Source organism: Corvus moneduloides, chromosome 2, assembly GCF_009650955.1.
Source record: "Corvus moneduloides isolate bCorMon1 chromosome 2, bCorMon1.pri, whole genome shotgun sequence".
Taxonomy (NCBI): Eukaryota; Metazoa; Chordata; class Aves; order Passeriformes; family Corvidae; genus Corvus; species Corvus moneduloides.
In genome coordinates, this window is record NC_045477.1 from 45,168,101 (window position 1) to 45,185,597 (window position 17,497).

At 37.8% G+C, this 17,497-nt stretch overlaps 1 protein-coding gene across 2 annotated transcripts in view; it reads left to right on the top strand.

Moving 5' to 3' along the window:
* The window catches only part of RNF17 (ring finger protein 17), a 40,754-nt gene that overhangs the window by 14,288 nt on the left and 8,969 nt on the right, over positions 1 to 17,497 (top strand). For both annotated transcript variants that reach the window (XM_032099346.1, XM_032099347.1), the window contains 17 exons: positions 235 to 396; positions 974 to 1,166; positions 1,598 to 1,763; positions 3,097 to 3,287; positions 3,853 to 3,991; positions 4,451 to 4,604; positions 5,329 to 5,444; positions 6,386 to 6,506; positions 7,230 to 7,347; positions 9,282 to 9,503; positions 10,439 to 10,589; positions 11,652 to 11,770; positions 12,377 to 12,467; positions 13,311 to 13,426; positions 13,744 to 14,051; positions 15,202 to 15,365; positions 16,012 to 16,131. In XM_032099346.1, coding sequence (XP_031955237.1) covers positions 235 to 396; positions 974 to 1,166; positions 1,598 to 1,763; positions 3,097 to 3,287; positions 3,853 to 3,991; positions 4,451 to 4,604; positions 5,329 to 5,444; positions 6,386 to 6,506; positions 7,230 to 7,347; positions 9,282 to 9,503; positions 10,439 to 10,589; positions 11,652 to 11,770; positions 12,377 to 12,467; positions 13,311 to 13,426; positions 13,744 to 14,051; positions 15,202 to 15,365; positions 16,012 to 16,131 — 2,651 coding nt within the window. The remainder of the gene's footprint in view (positions 1 to 234; positions 397 to 973; positions 1,167 to 1,597; positions 1,764 to 3,096; positions 3,288 to 3,852; positions 3,992 to 4,450; positions 4,605 to 5,328; positions 5,445 to 6,385; positions 6,507 to 7,229; positions 7,348 to 9,281; positions 9,504 to 10,438; positions 10,590 to 11,651; positions 11,771 to 12,376; positions 12,468 to 13,310; positions 13,427 to 13,743; positions 14,052 to 15,201; positions 15,366 to 16,011; positions 16,132 to 17,497) is intronic.

Below are 17,497 nucleotides of genomic sequence, written 5' to 3' on the forward strand. Positions count from 1 at the left end.
CCACTTAAATTCAAGCCTTTTCGTTTGGAGGGTAGCATAAGGGAGGTAGTTCAAAAGAGCAATTTCATCAGGAAGCAAACATGGTAATAGTTTGAAACAAGTATGAACAGACTTGTGAGATTAAAATCTATTTGAGGTAATGTTATCATGATTAATGCAACATAAACTCAATCTGATAATATTTGTTGGAGTCACTTGGAGGGTGTTTGAGAATTTGTGTTATGTCTTACTCAGGTTTGACAGAATTGGTGTTTGTAAGCCATGTTATAAATCCATGCCATTTCTATATTCGGAGATACTCACAGAAGGAAGAAGCATTTGCTTTGCAGAAGAAATTGGAAAACTTCTGTTGTAATAAGAGTTCCTGTCTCTTGCCTTCAGACGTTTTGGAACTAGGTAAATGGTTAATTTCCAAAGGTCTACACAGCTTAAAATACTAGCTTGCAATATATATTCCTTAGTATCATATTCTTTTTTTTTTCTCTCCTCCCCCCACTCCTTTACATAGTAAAGCAATCATTATAATATTCACTGACTGAATAGAAACCATTCTAGAAATCAAAATGAAAGATAGTAATACATTCCTAAATCGTTACAATTATTTCCTAACCCACATGTTGATAATCTTACCCATAATCAGTTTAGAAAACTGATGGAAAGTATGTAAACTTTATACATCAGTGGGGTTTTTTTGCCACTTGACTCAGAAGTATAGAAAAATTTGCCAGAAATGACTTCTTGATACAAGCCAAACAGCTGCTAGCCTTAATTAAAGACACTGTGTAAAGGAATGTGGGGGGAACTTCTGGTGGCTACGGTGACAAGGTTTTTACTGTCTTTGTGTCTTTATTGTAGCAGTAGCACTGTTACCCTGTGTGGAGGATGGGAACATAATGCAGAACTGTAATAGTAGTTTCAGTGTGAAATACTTCAAAATACTGAATTTAGTCCTTTTGTATTTGCTTCCATATAGGTGCTAGAACTTTCATTAAGAGTAAGGAAAGTGGAATGTGGTGCCGTGGAACTATCACTGAACTAATTCCTGTAGAAAGTAAAAATCAGAGGAAGAAGCCTTGTGGTCCAATAAGATACAAAGTGTGTGATGTTGCATTGCTGAAAGTGTTTCTGATTGATTTTGGAAGCTCTGTAGTTCTGATTTTCTCAGGGTATGTTTACGGAGAGAGGATTTTTTGTCTGCATTTGTTGTGTGTTGTTATTCAAGTTCTCTACTGAGAAACAAGTCCTTCCTTGCCTTCCCACAGGCAGATAACCAGATACAAAATGACTGTGGTTTTCTTTTTGTGCATATTCCCCATGGAAAAGGTGGCATTATATTTAAGTTCACAAGTGTACAAGTCTGCATACATTAAAATATTTAACTGAGACTTGCATTGTAAAAGAGAGCATGTGAGTACTAAATGCTTAAAAAAAATGCATTTCAGTGAGACTTTAAAATTCTGTTTTATTGATGTGACATTATGCCAATTACTGCAATAATGACTTAAAAGTCTGGAGTTTGGTTTGGGGGGGTTTAGGCATTGGGTTTGGGTTTTTTTGATTTTTAAGCTCATGCTGGATTTATTCCTACTGACATTAGATGTGATCCCACTGAAAGGCCTGATCCTGCTACTCTGCTGACTATTGAAACACATGACATTTGTCTGTTTGTGAGGAAGCCTGACCAGCACATTGATGCTGAGCTTGCAGCCGTTCCCCCTTTAGCAGTACAGTGCTCACTGAAGGATGTTGTTCCCAAAAATGAAGTAAGTACAAACTGCTTGAAGTATTTCAGGAACTTCTTTCTTCATAAGATTTATATTAAAGAACTTAAATATGTCATTTAAAATTATCTTATTCCAGTATAAACAGAAGGAAACTCAAGAGTACAGGGGGTATTTTTTTTTAAAAGTTAAATTCTTTTGTAAAAAGATCTGTTGCATTGCTTTCATTGGAAAGAAAACAAGAGCTTATAGCAGTCTGTCTAAAAAAGCCTGTGGGATTACAGACGCATATTTCAGGCTTACATCTCACTGCTCATACTTCAGGCATGCTCTTTTGTGAAGTTCAAAAACAGATCACAAAACTGATCCTCTTATTTCATGTCTGTCTGATAACTATGCAAGTAGTAACTTTCAGAAATCATCCTAACAAAGAATAAAGGGCTTCAAAATTATTAAGCGAATCTCTTCATGGATTGTACTTGTTACTTAAAAATTTTTGCTACCTATTGAAAAATGTTATTTATTCTCTTTCAGTATAACAACAAATAAAGTACTGTCAGCCTTTATTCCATTACAAAAGTAAGGATATATATTGCAGTATTATTTTCTTCAGTATTCACTTTTCATTTGGGCTTGCTTTGTTCTTGATGCATATCACATGGGAATGAACTAAGTCCAATACAGCTGTGCATTTCTGACAGTATTAACTGTTGGTCAGTTTTTAGAGGTTTTTATCAGTGTGATGTTGACTGAAATAACTTTAGGAGATTTCTGGAACAGTTTTCACAAGTGTAGATAAAATGCCTTCCTTATTTGTGCTTTCATTTTTTTCTGTGTCTAAAAGGCACGTATTTGCAGTATCAAATGAGGAATGCATTAATTTGATCCCAGAGAAATAAATCCAGACAGGCTTTTTCAGGGTAGATAAAATGTCATACAGCAGGATGCCATGGAGAGCAGGAATGTGGAAATTGATCAAATTATGTTGTGCATTTGTGTAAAGACACAAGAAGACAAGCTTCCATTTCTGCTCTCTCAATTCATGTGAAAGTCATGAAATGAAACAGGTAAGACAATTCTGGTTTATGTTCTGGTTCTCCTCAGAACAGTCTGAGGAGATCTTCAGGTGAAAAATGGTGGAAACTGTAATCCTTCGATCTGACTTAGTTTTGTACAGTTAAATACACGTAGTAGTCCATAACAGAAATTGTATTCAGTGCTGTCCTGGCTACGGACTAGACAAGTCTGACCATGTTCAGTATTTAATCTGTTCAGATGCATCTGTGCTTTCTTCCTTTCTTCTATTTAATTACCATTTGTATTTTTTGTTGTAATGTTCTCTGACATCCTCAGTAACTCTTTCTTTCTAATACAGGATGAAGGTTGGGGAGAGGAAGCAAAGACAAAATTTTTAGAAATGGTAAATAATAAAGTTGTTTCAATGATGGTGTTTAGAGAAGAGGATGGTGTTCTCATTGTGGATTTGAGAAAACCTCCATTTAATGAAATAAGTGGTAACATACCACTGTCTGTCAAGGATGCATTAGTTTTCTTAGATTTGGCAAGGTACGTGTCTTCCTTTAGTTCATGCTCCTGTATGCCGTAACTGATAACAGAATAATGCTTACCAACTGAATTTTATCAAGCAGGTTGCTTTTGCTGTGTTCCATATATTAATGTATGATGTATTAATCTTCAGCAGTATCTGTTGATTTCCTTTTTTCACCTTCACCAATAAGCACCATGCCATACTCATTTGCACTAGTCAGGCTTCATTTAGGTAGGGAGCTTTATTTTAGAAAACAGCAAAATTTATATTTCTGTACAAATATTAAATAACAGGGGGCTAAAGGAGAAGCCCTTGGTGTCTATCACAGACAGAATACCACACAGAAATGAGCCTGGTATCTGTTTGATTTTGGCGGTAGGTGGTGGGAGAAGCACTACAGATAATTGGCTGCACCAGCTGCAAGAAGGAAAGTTTAAGGTGTACATGTAAACATGAATCAAGTTCTTTTTATAAGATCATTTTGTGGGTTTTTTATGGGAAATTTGACATTTGAATATAAAAGGGTTCCTTTTCAGTTAATGTTGACTGACTTTATTCAAAATTGTATTTTGTTCACCTTAGGTTTAAATTACAGTTTCCCAATCAGTTAGAAAACTGCACCGTCTCACGCTACAGTCCGCCGAATATTCCACAAGAAGGAGAAGAGGTCTTTGTTGTGGTTTGTCACATTAATAGTCCAAGTGATTTCTATCTCTGCTTGGTAAGTTTAGAAATAAAGTCTGTTTAGGTAAAACTATGAATAAACATTTTAATGTTGAGCTGTTTGTAGTCCACACTAAATAAGCTACAACTTCTGTTAAGTTCTGTCACTTGTTACCAGTGGTAGGATTCCTAGAATTAATAGCTGAGATTAACTCCAGCAGTCATCCCAGTTAAATTCTGGGAGTTCTTAAAATCACAGAAAGTTTTGTCAGTTATGTTACATGATTAATTCCTTTGTGGGTGTGCAGTATTTTACTGTTTAGAATGGTGATTGAACAGGGCAATATTCAATAATTGTTAGGCTCTTTAATTCACTTTATGTATTCGTGACCACTTTAATTTTGGAGGGAAGACTGGAAAGTACACTACTAGGAAACAATTATCCCTTTAGAGAGGAAAAAATGACATTAAAAAAGAACATCTGCTGTGTTTATGTGGTTTGTTGCTTTTACTTCAGAGAGAGAGTGTGGAATCTTTAGCTCTTCCAGAGAAAATTCAGGAGATATATAAACATGAGAATGGTAAAAACTTGGAAATTTTCTGCCCTGTTGAAGGCCAAGCCTGCATTGCAAAACAGGAGGATGGGAATTGGTACAGAGCACAGATTATAGGTGAAGTATTGATTATTTTGCTCTAATGCTAGGTTGCAGAATCAGATGTGCTGGTAGGTCAGAGTCACATGCTGGATATGAGCAGTAACATACAACCAGTATTTTTACTAGGAAGTCTGATGCTACCAGGTAGTTTCATAAAGTCAGTAGTACTAATTCATATTCTTCTGCTATTAATAGACTGGTTTATACACCTGTCCTTTTTTAAACAGAGATGCAATGTAGTCCATTTTCTAGAGGTTATTGAAATTCTATTACATAACTATTTAAAGTAGTACTTCTCTTACTATTACGGTTTGAACTGCAGCTTTGGCTCTTCCAGCCAAGCTGTGAGTGTATTTGGTGTTGGTTAATAATTCTCCATAGTAATTCCAAAGGGACTGGGGGGAGGGGGGTCTTGCTTGTGCTGAGTCTGTGTTGCCTATATTTGGGCAGTGTAGCATGGTTGTGTGCTTACACATTTAATTGGTGTGTATTCAGTGTGCCGGTGTCTCACTAAGTGCTCACGTGCTAGGGGGCCAAAATGCCAGTGCTGTCATTTCAGGAACCTGAAAGAGCTGCCTTCTAAAGAGCACACGTTTTGAATTGTGTTATAAAAATGCAGAAAAAATTAATACTGGTTATCATATGGCATGAATGTGGGTTTTGCTCTGAAATTCTGGTGCTTTAACCTGTATCAGATACTAATTTTTTGTTACAATAACTTGGGTTGTTTTCCTTGAAGGGCTGCCAAGTTGTCAAGAAGTTCTGGTAAAATACGTTGACTATGGCAACGTTGCTAACTTAACTAATAAAGACATACGCAGAGTAAAAGAGGAGTTTCTGAGCTTTCCAGAAAAGGTAAATGCCTGGATTAAACACTCAAAATTAACAGCATCTCAGTGAATGAGAGGGGAAAGAGAGGGTTGTTCACTTCCTGAAATACATAAAATAAATAAAATATTAAGGAACTTCCTTTTTGCCCACCATTAGGATGTGTCTCACTTAATGTGTTTTGGTTCCATATTGAAAACTCCTTAATTTTTTTAATATCATTCAGGTGTAAATTAAATTTAATGTTGCCCTGCAGAGAAGGTATTTATACAATTCATATATACATGTGTATTTAATTCACTTAAATTAAATTTATTTCCATAATAAGCCAAATGAATTTTTGCGTTTTCCTTTTTAAATGATAATCTGATAATAGGGTGTGTTTTAATTATATTTTTGTATGGTTTTTATAATTTAAAGTTGTGTGTTTTCCTGGCTTGAGGAATGGTTGGAGTTTCCCCTTTTTGACAAGGAGGAAAACTGACTGGGAAAGAAAATGGCAAAGTATTTCTGTCAAATAAATAACACACATAAATGGATTTTTTTTTTTGTCATTGTTTGATAGTTTTCGTTACCAGTCATAATTATGCTAGATTTTGAAACTTCATTTGAAACTTTATTTGTTGATAGGGTTTTAAAAATTAATTGTACACACCAGTAGACTTTCTTTATCATGTCTGTGCAATAATATTTACTGATCTCTGTACCAGTTCTATGCTTTAAAGTCAGGGAGGCAAAGAGATTTTAAGTTCTTTGTATTTCATCAAGATATCTGAATTTGAGGTTCATGCTCAGCTACGGGGAAGGGAGGGATCATTTTAAACTAAATCAGGTTGTGGTAATGTGGAACCAGAAGCCAAGGTCGTGCTGTCTTGCATGAGTGCAAAGCCAAGCCTGTGACTCAGTCATAATGAGATTATCTGGATCTGTATGTGATGTTAGTTGCATAATCTTGAATTATTTTTCAGGCAGTCAGGTGTAGGCTGGCTTGCATTGAGCCATTTAATGGGGCAAATGAATGGAACAGAAAAGCCACGGAAAGATTTGAAGAAATGACTGAAGATAAGCTTACGTTGTGTTCAGTTATTGGTAAGCTATCAAGAGTGTATTGATTTCTATTTACATATTATTAAGTTGACTCAAATGTAGAAACAATCACTTCGATATTTAAAATAGTATTTATTTGAAATGGTTATGTTCATACCTGCTAGAGATAGCCTGGAGTGAGAGTATCTAAATTCTGTCCTCTAATTGGAGAAGACAAAACAGATAAAACTTGTTACAAAAGCTCTGTTCATGTCTTCTCTTACAGACGACACCAGTGTTACATGATACAAGTGTTTTATGGTTATTCAGATGGGCTTGTTTCCAGAAGTACTAGGTGTCCTTGATGTTTACTGACTTTATTGGTAGCTGGGAGTGTGATGGCTGCTGCTCTAAAATACTGCTTAAAAAAATAAAAATTTCAGATAACACTTGCAGTAGTAGGATTTTGCTCAATACCATCTATTGTTCATATGTAGCTACTTATTTTTCCCTGTGGAATGGAGGTTTGGAACCTATCTAACAAATGGAATTGTGTAGCAGTTGGGGGTATTGTACAAAAATATTTTGTGATTATTGGTGTGTTTTAAGTTAATTTTATAGATATGTGCAAAGCTAAGCCTCTACATACTGTTGATGTTCATTTTTGTACATCAAATGTAATGTTGCAGTATTCTGTCTTTCAGTACTGTTTTTCGTTCCTCTAAAACCATAACCTTCATACTGTTACTGATTGGCACTAATTATATTGATATTATTCATTCACAGAAATTTTAGATAATAACATCTTATCTGTTGAGCTCTTCAGTGCCTCTGCTGATAATGGGAGAGAATTTAGTATTAACTGCCAGCTAGTTGAGGAAGACCTAGCATCCTACATACCTGGGTAAATACACCGTGCATAACTTTTGAAGTATTTGGAAATACAGAGTTTGTGTATTGAAATTACTGGTGCTGGTATGTCACCTCCAGTGGCTGGAATTTGCCATGTATGCGATAAATTAATTTTCAAATCACATTCATCAGCTGGTGTAATTTAGAATGTAACTCTGCAGTTTGACAGCTGAATTCTCAAATTAAATCTTGACTAATGTAATGAAGTTGTACCTGTGAAAAAATTGGAGATCAAATATTTGCGTCGTAATTTTGGTGTCCCTAAGTGCCACATCTTCCCAAAGTGATTACAAGGTTCCCATTCCCAGGTAGTAAGAAAAAGAATTTGTGTATTTAACCTGCACCTAAGGTAAGTCATCTCTTTGGAAGGTCTCTTACTAGAAAACACTTGGGTAACCAGCTATGACAGCAACAGGAGAATTGGGAGGACAGCAGTCTCGGGAAGTGTGGTGGTGGAGATGAGGCTGATGAGGATGTAACACTGCTGCTCTTAATTTGCTGGCTTTTTACCAAGATAATCCATGGGCTGTATTCATGAAAACCTGTAGTTACTCTTTGATTAATAGTTTTTGAATACTGGTGGAAATAGATCATTAGATGGGAAGTTTTCATTCCAGAAGGAAATTCCTGAATTTGCTTTTTTCAGGAGGAAGCATGTCAGTGGATTTCCTCTCTTAGCTCAGAAATGTAATTAAATCTTAGTAACACTCTTATACTGTCACAGGCACAATTTTTAGTAAGATTTTGTAAGTTAAGCAACCTGAACAGCCAGGTTGTTTTTTCCCTGTCACAAAAGGTATTCTGTTGTGTTCCATCTGTACTTAGATGCCTGCTTCCAGCCTTCAATCAGTAGGGTATATTCCTTTAACATAAGTTGGTGTGTGACACTGATCACTTGACTAAGGTGGATTTTACGGTCACTTCCTCACTGCTCCTTCTTTAGTTGGACTGGGGAGAAAATAAACATGAGCAAGGAAACTCATGGGTCAAAATAAAGGCAGAGAAATCACTTACCAAGTACTGTTGCAGGCAAAACAGACTTGATTTTACTTAGTTATTACTAATTAGCATAAACATTTAATTACTAATTCAGGCATTGGTACACAGAAGACAAACATTTATAGCACTTACCCTCCCTGTTTCCCAGGGTCACATTTATTCCAAACACCTCTCTTTCCTCTCCTGCCCTTGAGTTGCACTCAGTCCATTCAGGGAGGCAGTGAGTAGTGCAGGGAGTTGGGGTTAGGACACTTCTTTTCTTCCTGTGCTTTAGAGTGGACCCTCCACAAGCCTTTGTCCCTTACTTTGTGGGGGCAAGAGGCTCACTCCAGATCTTCTGTTTTTATGATCTTGGTGTTGCCTATGCTGTTTCTTCTGTTCCCTCTTCTCTCTCCCTGAAGTTTTCTGCCCTTCCTTAAATGAGAGGTGCCATCAGCTTCACTGAAGGAGGAGCCCAGCCCTGTCCTGGGGGTGGGGGGGATGTTGCAGAGCAGTGTCTGCTGTGGGGCAGCACCTGGGCTCTGCTGTCGCAGGTCACCCCTGCAGCCTCTGACCCCAGCTACCAACATTACGCCTGGCACACTGTGGCTTTTAGTTGGAATGGTGTTTCTTTTGGGGAGTAGAGGCAGAAGGCTCTTTGGGGGGCTTTGGCTTGCTTTATTCTAGCTCTTTAGAGCTCATATGTCACACTTTCTCATGAATGCCTGCATAAGGGCAAGATGAGAGAAGAATGTGCAGGGATACTTTATGAAGGAGAATAAGAACGTTACTATCATGAGTGTTTCCGAAGTAGCGTTTATAAATGTTTTTGTCTAAGCTACTACTCACTTCCATGTTGAATAATTCTGTCATTTTGTTATTGAGCTTTTTCACTTTGTTTAAAATCTGTTTAAACTTCGCATTCTAATTATTTTGGGCTCTTTACAGGTACACTGAAAGAACTGAAGTAAGGCCCAATGAAATATGGGATGATCCTTTAGAAGAAATTTCTAAAACCTCAGAATCTTTAATTCCTATAGACATGGAACCTGTGGATGAAGGAGATTTCAGATCACTTTGTAACAAGGAGTTACATGGGAGAATTAGTCATGTTGTGTCTCCTAGTAAAATTTTTGTCCAATTGCTGTCATCAGAAAGTATACAGAAAAGGTACTAAAATTCAAATAACTTTTCTTCAGTTTAGGTGTTCTTATTACAAAGTGGTGAAGTATAGTTAGAGCAAACTCTAATTGGAGTTGCATTTGACACTGTGTACTTCTCAAAGGCTGCTGACTTACTTGCCTTTGTTGAGGAAAGCATAGAAGAGAGGTTGGCACTACGTTGTGGCTTATTAAATAGTTCTGATTCCAAATTAAGGACATGATCTCACTCATATTTCAAATTAATTTTATTGTAGTAAGTATTGGCATCTGATGAATGCAACACTGTCCAAAAAGATTAGGCCTTTCTGCTTTTTCTTCTCTCCTTCCTATTCCTTCATTAGAAATCTGGTTAAATAAAACCTGTACCCCAAGTCGTAGAACTTACTATTAGTCGTAGTTGCAGGGGTTTTTTTCAGGATGCTTCCAGTACTGTTAGGAAGTTTGAAGGCAGTTTTTAGACATAGTGTATCAGCCTGCCTTTGGTAGATATTTAGGTAACATTTAGGTACTTGTGCCTACTCTCTGAAGATGGTTAAAAGAATATGTCATGGTTTAGTGCAAGCTGCTTATTTTTTAGTTTATCTTTCCATCGTCTTTGGCTGTAACTACCTGGTTACATAGTCATGACATTGAGTACCACACTCTCAAGTTGTCAAGAGAAAACAGTGAAGCTTTCAAATAGTGCCATACAAAGCACTCGGGACTGCTCACGTTAATTCCAGTGTCTAAGTTAACGTGGCAGGTTTGTGGTTTTAATCAGGATGCACGTGTGTTGTAACTCCTGCTTCATGTATTTCTAACATGTCATGAGGAAAAACTGCAGTACTGTGCATCTTTTGAAACAGTGAAACTTCACTGTGTGCTAGTTAAACAATGACTGAATAAGCGCTTTATTTACTGCATTAAAGTTTATCACTAGAAAAGCAGTTTTTTGATTTGTAGTTTGCAGGAGGACATGGCTTCCATCTACAAAGAATCCCAGCCACAGTCTGTGAAGTGGAAGAGTAAGATGCACTGTGCTGTTTATGTACCTGATGTGGGACAGTGGCAAAGAGGTCAGATAAGCAGGATTGTCTCTGAAACAAGTGCAGAGGTAGAGCTCTTATCATAACGGGGTTCATACTTTTTATTTCTAAACTTGTAAGCATTCACTGATTAAAATAAGGTCAAATCTTTGTTTCTTACTTCTGTGTTAATATTTTCTCACACAGTCTTTTGTTGAGAGTTTAAGTTGCATTGTACATTGCTGCAAATTAATTGACTGCCTCCTCAAAGCTCAGGTGCCTTTAGCATGTGTCTGGTAGTTGAGGAAGGCTCATGAGGTTGACTTCCTCTCTATTTACAGTGCCCTTTGGAACATGGCAGAGATTCTCAAGCTATAGTTTAACAATTCTTTTTAGGTTCCAGAAGGTGTGTGAAACTGAGGGTCACAGTAATTCAAACTTAATGATCCTTGTTAAAAGATGGAGCCAGTTGAACCCAGTGCAACACCACAGGAACCCATGTAGTCATGCAGTTGCATGAACCCTAAACTGATGGTGATGCACTGTGCCATGAGGCTATAACATTTTCCCCGGTAGCCTCACACATGCTTGAAACATGCATTTTGTTCTACCAAATTGAAAATAGTTGGGACCAGAAAAAGCATTTTGGGACTAGATACTTATGTGTCTCAAAAGTAAGAATAGCTTTTTGGTCATACAGGTAATCCAGGACTGGATTGCCATTGATTCTTCTCCACCATCATCAGGTTTTGCTCAGGGGTCTTTTTAGTAAGAAGCAGAAATGGGACTTTGTGTACTTCAAGTTTGCATCATCTGCCTCCTGAGCCTAAGAGCTTTCAAACAGCTATTTAACCCCATCAGAATAAAAATCAAGGGGTGGAGGGGAGCTATTTCAGCTTTTTTTTGGTTTACTGAATTCAGTAAAGTTGTTTAACCCCCTTTGAGCATATTTGTGTGGTTTTTCCCGTTGTGATGCTGTGGTAATTGCTTGTATTGTGATGAAGTATTTCAGTGCAAAAGGCATTTGTTGAATCCTGGTAATGTTTGAAATGTTTTTTAACCTCCTCAGGAATGCTTTGAATTATCATTTCTTGTAGATAACAGTAAGAGAGGGGGTTTATTTCTGTTCCATTGTTTCTTGCATGTAACAGGTACTACTCTATGATTCTGGAGCTGAAAAAACAGTGGAGGTCAGCTGTCTAAGAAAACTTGAGGAAAGTATCAAGAATATTAGGATGCTAGCTATAGAATGTTCGCTGACAGAAATAAGGTAGCCTTTCCTTTATACTGAGTAGCAGCATTAGAAACTAGTAATGACATACCTTTGTTAGCACTGATTATCCAATATTTGAATGTGGTTTGCTTTTTGAATAAAGAAATGGGGTGGTGGCTGTGATTTATTTTATAAAGGTTTGGAGTTTTTTCTAAGGATTATTCTGCATAGTAGTAAGCAAAAACTGTGCTATAGAAATAAATAAGATTTGCAGGATGAGTTATAAAATAGTGAACAGATTTATTTCTCTGAATTCTTTTTTCCTTGGCTCAGAATTTGACATGAATCGGATCGCATGAAACTGTACAGAAGGTCTCTTCTAGACTGTTGTGACAGGTGTCATAACTTCTAGAACTCATAATCCTCCTCATTTTGAAGTTCTGGGGTTGTAGTTTTTAATTTTTCCTGTCACAGAGATCCAGAAATTAATAGTGATTTCACTTTACTCTTGCCTGCAATAGAGATTGTCTCTTTTTTCTGTAGCAGTTTAGCAGTTAAAAAAAAAAAAACCAACAAATTTTTAGTAGAAGGAAGAGTTGGTGGTTACACTCAGGAGATGCCAACTTCTCTTGTACCTAAAGATTATAATTTGTTCTATGTTAGACCAACAGGTGGAAGCACGCAGTGGACAGCAACAGTGTGTGAATGCTTATCCTATTACCTAACTGGAGCACAAGTGAAAATAGTCGTACAGGTTGGTAATCAAAACCAGTGGTATTTATAAAATTTCTGTTAGGCTGTCTATTAATTCAGGAGTTTTTCCTGAATATTTTACCTTTCAAAAAGTCCTGAGTAGAACTTTGATTGGATAGCTGTCTGCTCTAGGGAAAAAGGTGCTTTTTCTTCTTTCTGCTTTACTCTTGTTATTCACTGGAGCATTAAGGCAGTTGACTCCGCCAGTTTGGAGAGAACTTCATCTTTGATATATTTAGTTACTAAGTATAGTAGCTGTATCTTTGGGATCACCAGATGCTGACAGCCTTTATGGACAGATAAGCAAGCTGCTCAGGTTCTTGATGAGAATGATTTCAGCAGCTACACTATTAGTTTTCAAGCCTCAGAGACTGAAAGAATTAATCCAGTGCTGTATGAATATCATTAGTAATTGACCTCTTGCATGGTTTAAAAAAAAAAAACAAACCAGGATTATTAGAAGGGTTTGATTTGTTCAGTATCTGTTGGCAGCTGCCAGTGGTATTCTACAGTGTGTGTGGAAATAAAAGCAGCGATGAGTGAAGTTATTTATGCATGGGTTTAAAGCTCCTGCTGGAAGACAAGTGTTTGGCACTTGATTCTATTTTAAAAGTTGAGGGGAAAAGCAAGTTTTTATTCTGCAACTTTTTTTGATGTCGTGTGAAGAACAGTTGGTAAAATGATGGGAATTGTCATATGGATGAAATAAATTTGTGTCTTCTCATGTGGGCATCAGTTGTTCAGGGATGTCTGATTGACAGTAGCAATAAAATGAAAAATATGCCTGTAGTTTAGTGGAAATGCATATTTGTAATGTGTTGTTCAGCTCTCCCATTTTTTCCAGGAAAATGATGCGGGTTGTGCGTTGCCTGTGAAAATTTTTTGCAAAGATGAAACAGGAAAAATGACTGATACTTCTGAATACCTTATTGCACAGGGCTTGGCTCTTAGAAACAGAAGGTTTGGATACTTTCCTTTTATGTTCTCTCAGACTCTGGTGTTCTTATTATCAAACTAATAAGTAAATTAAAAAATTTGGATTGTGTTCTACAGTTCTAGCAACAGAACTCCGTCTTCAGTGAACTTGAGTATAACATTATTCGTTGCATCCATGGCACACTTCGGTTCTCTAAGTTTGTAGACAAGATGCTTGACAGTATTTTGAGAAGCCTTTGCCACTTTTGTGTGTTTGGTTTTCTTAGTTGTATTATTTTACGGTTTTGTACTTTGCAAGTTCTTTGTCGATTAATATATTGATATTTGATTGAATTTTCTAGAACTGGTAAAGCTGAAGGGGCTTGCTCAGTCTCCAGGGAACATCTTGAAGTACATTTTGAGCAGGAGAACACACATCTGGACGATTGCAATTCCAAAATCACATGTGCAAGAAACAGGGCTGTTCCAGAGGAAAATACCACTATTTCAGAGAGCAAACAAAAATCACTCAAAACGTACAAGCCACTGCCTCATTCAGGAATGGATGAAGTATATAAATCTCCCATTATTCCTGAAGCAAAAATTTTCCAGGCTGTAGTGAGTTGTATTGGAGGTGATGGAACTATTTATGTAATACCAAAATCATTTGGTGAGTTTACATAGAAGAAAATACATTTATGAATCTGAGTGCTCTGGGGTATCAGAATGTATGCTAGAAACCTATCTGGTACATGTTCCCTGTTCTGAGAGATTCCTATTGGGAGATGATATCCTTTGGTGTGAGGGGCAAGGATTCTCTGTCCTTAAATCAGCTTTCCTGTCCTTCCACCCTCCCAAGAAATCCGAAAACCCAAAGCACTTGGATGGACAGATTACTTGCCTTTCTTCTCTAGGCTGTAGTGGGTAAAGTAGCAAGTGCTTTATTTTGTAATGTTGACTGATAAAGTAAATGAAATAATTTACTTCAAAGTGATGAAGATAGTAATAAAGATTCTTGGAAGTTAGCTTGGTTCTCTGATACTACTGTATTTTTTTCCTTCAGTATAAGCTCAGATTGCTTCAGGCTTTTTATTTGCATTGTGTTACATTCTGTATCTCACAACGTTTTCTGTTTGTACTGTTTGAAAGAGGTTCATTTTCTTCTGACAGATGCAGTGTCACTCCTCAGTTCCTTGTTAGTGTATTGTGCTTTAGAGAAGTATTTACATATGAGAACACTAGTTTTCTTTTTTGCTCCACAAGTACATTTAACTACTAGATTATGGAACTATTTTTATTCATAAAACTTTAAAATTCAAGGCACAGTAACCCCACTTACACAAGACTGTGTATTTTTCCTGCAGTTATTGCTGTAGGTGGTATCTGTAGCAGAAGAGGTTCTTCTGGACACCTTTTCTGTGTTGTTTCATGGTGTCCTGCCACTGAAACAGTGGTCTTGGGAGTTGGTGTCTTCTTCATGCTTTGTTTGGCTCTGGTATTAGTGCTGCCTGGGTGTCAGTTAAAAAACTCATAGACTCCGCTATAAGTTCTTTTGAGATTAGAATTCAGAATTACTAATGGCTTTAGAATTGGAAATGCAGTTTACTGTTTGTGTCCAGTAGTAACTCTTTTGCATATACTAGATATTGAACTGATACTATTGTATCAGTGTTGGAAAATAGATTTTGGAGTAGCACATGTTTTATGTTCATACATGTCTTCATCTGAATCTGATGAGGTTTAGTGATTGAAATATTTTGCATGAATGTTAGAGACTATTTTTAATCTTTTTTTTTTTTTTTTTTGGCTTCTCCCCCAAGAACCTGCACTAAATAAATTGATGGCTGAAATACAAAATACCTTCAAAGGCCTTGGTCTCCTAATACCCTACTGCTGGAAGAAGGGAGAAGCTTGTGTTGTAAGAGGACCAGATACTGTGTGGTATCGAGCCAAGATTGTAGAAGTCAGTGGTAGTACTCTCCAGGTAAGTTTGATTGTATGGGGGAGGGAGGGTGTGTGTATATCTGCATACGTATGTTTTTAAAAAAGGCAAATAAGCCAATCCTCTAAAATAACGGATTTCACATTTTTTAACTCAGCTGACCTGACTATGCAGATGTTCATTCTGCTTAAATGTTGATTACTGTCCTCATTTTTACATTTATTTTAAAGATCAAATCTGTCTACCTATTCCAGTTGTCACAGTTTTTCCTGTAGTTTTCATAGTCATAAGTTTTCTTTAAGTAAAAAGCTGCACGGGTATAGAGCTTATTCTCATTAACAGTTAATCTTACCTAAGCTCTTGAGTCTACTCATGATTTTTGAGTGCAGATTTGCAAAATCTGACCCTATCCTAGTTCACAAAATTTTTTTCTTTCAATTTTAAGCTGATATTGGTTATTCCACAAAAGGTAGGAATTCTTGCAAAAGAAGTTTATGAACTGAACTTCTAATCTGCCATTACCACTTTTTTAATCCTTCCTTTTTTTTCCACTTTTTCACATCACCTACTTACCATCAAACCATTGTTTTTTCCTCCATAAAAGTAACGCTGTAGATGAACACATTCTGTTACTAAACCTAACATAGAAACCAGGAATTATTTCAGGAAATCTTTGCATTTCCCATAGGTACGGTACATAGATCATGGTTACATAGAGAGCATTCCTCAGTGTCACCTGTATCCAACTACATTTTACACTGGCATTCCTCCATTTTGCATCCCCTGTCAGCTCTACAAGATGCTGCCGGTGAGTAATGGCACACTTGTGTGTTAGTAGGGAGTTACCCAAATGAATACACTGCTTAGTCAGAAAGGTTGAGAGTAGTTGCTGGCATCTTCTCTCGCCTGAAAGGATTCAGAGAGGAGCTGATGAGGATTGTTGCAGCAAGTCCTTATCAGGACCCAGCAGATCTGCTTTATGAGGGGAGCATGCTTCAAAGGCAGCTGTCAGTGGAGTTAAACCTTCGTGAGACAGGGCACTGCACGGGTAGCAGGGGCATACTCTGAAATGCTAATTCGTATAGCAGCAATAGAAAGTAAGGCCTGGGTTTCTTAATGTAGAATGGCCAGACAATCTGACCTCTTCAAGTCCTGCAAAACTGTGCTTCTAATGTTCTGAACTTGGCTGTGTAGGAAACAATCTAAACTAATACAGGTGAATTGTTATAGGGGTTTTTGTCAGTAAGTAATTGGTGTGTAAATAACATCTTCACATACCATCACACCTTGCTTACTTTGAATGGTGCACTTAGTAAAAGTGAATTACTGAAATTACCAGCTTACTTTTATTACTGGAAACAGCTAAACTGATAGAGTAAGGAAGCAGCTCCAGTAGGGGTGGGGGGTGTCTGCAATATGTGGGGCAGGGACAGGCAGCAGACTTGCTAGCAAAAGGTAGGAAACCTCCTGCAGCAGGTGAGAGGGCTGTGTGGCATCAGGGAGGCTGAGAAGGAGCTGATTCCAAGTGCAGTCTGCAGTGGACCCACAGCCAAACAGCCAGAAGCTGTCCCAGAAGCACTTGTAGAAGAGAGAAGGGGCAATAGTGCAGAAGAATGGAAGTTTGCAATGGCAGGGACCTGCAAGAAGAAGAGATTCTCCCCAGAGTGTGAGGTGCACTTGCAGCACTGCTTTGTCACTCTGCAGGCTGATGAGGACAGAGCCGTCAACATCAGGAGAGAGCCGAGGCTGAGGAGTGTCACCTAGGTGGTGCTGCTGCCTGCTTGTGTCAGGGACATCACTGAGAGGCTGCCAGGCCTCATACAGTGCAGCCACTGTTACCCGCTGCATGAGTTATCCACTCCTCTTAGCACCAGTGAGACTCCTCAGGCTGCTCTGGCTGTGTCTGCAGGTGTTGCAGATTCCAAGAGTGTTTGTAAGGATCTGTGGACTGCCAGTAGTCTTTTCATCAGTCCTGCCTGTCAGAGGGAAGGGGTTTGAGAGGTTCAGTCCAGTCTGGTGAGTTAAGAAGTCATTACAGGAGTGTTGCCACAGCCAGTGGTTTGGCTGCTTGGGCAGTGGCACTCACTTTGAGGAACCTGGTCTGCGGGCGTCCCGCAGGGCCCACCTCTCAAAAGAGGGAGAGCGTCTTTGGTCCGTAGACAGGCCAAGCCTGG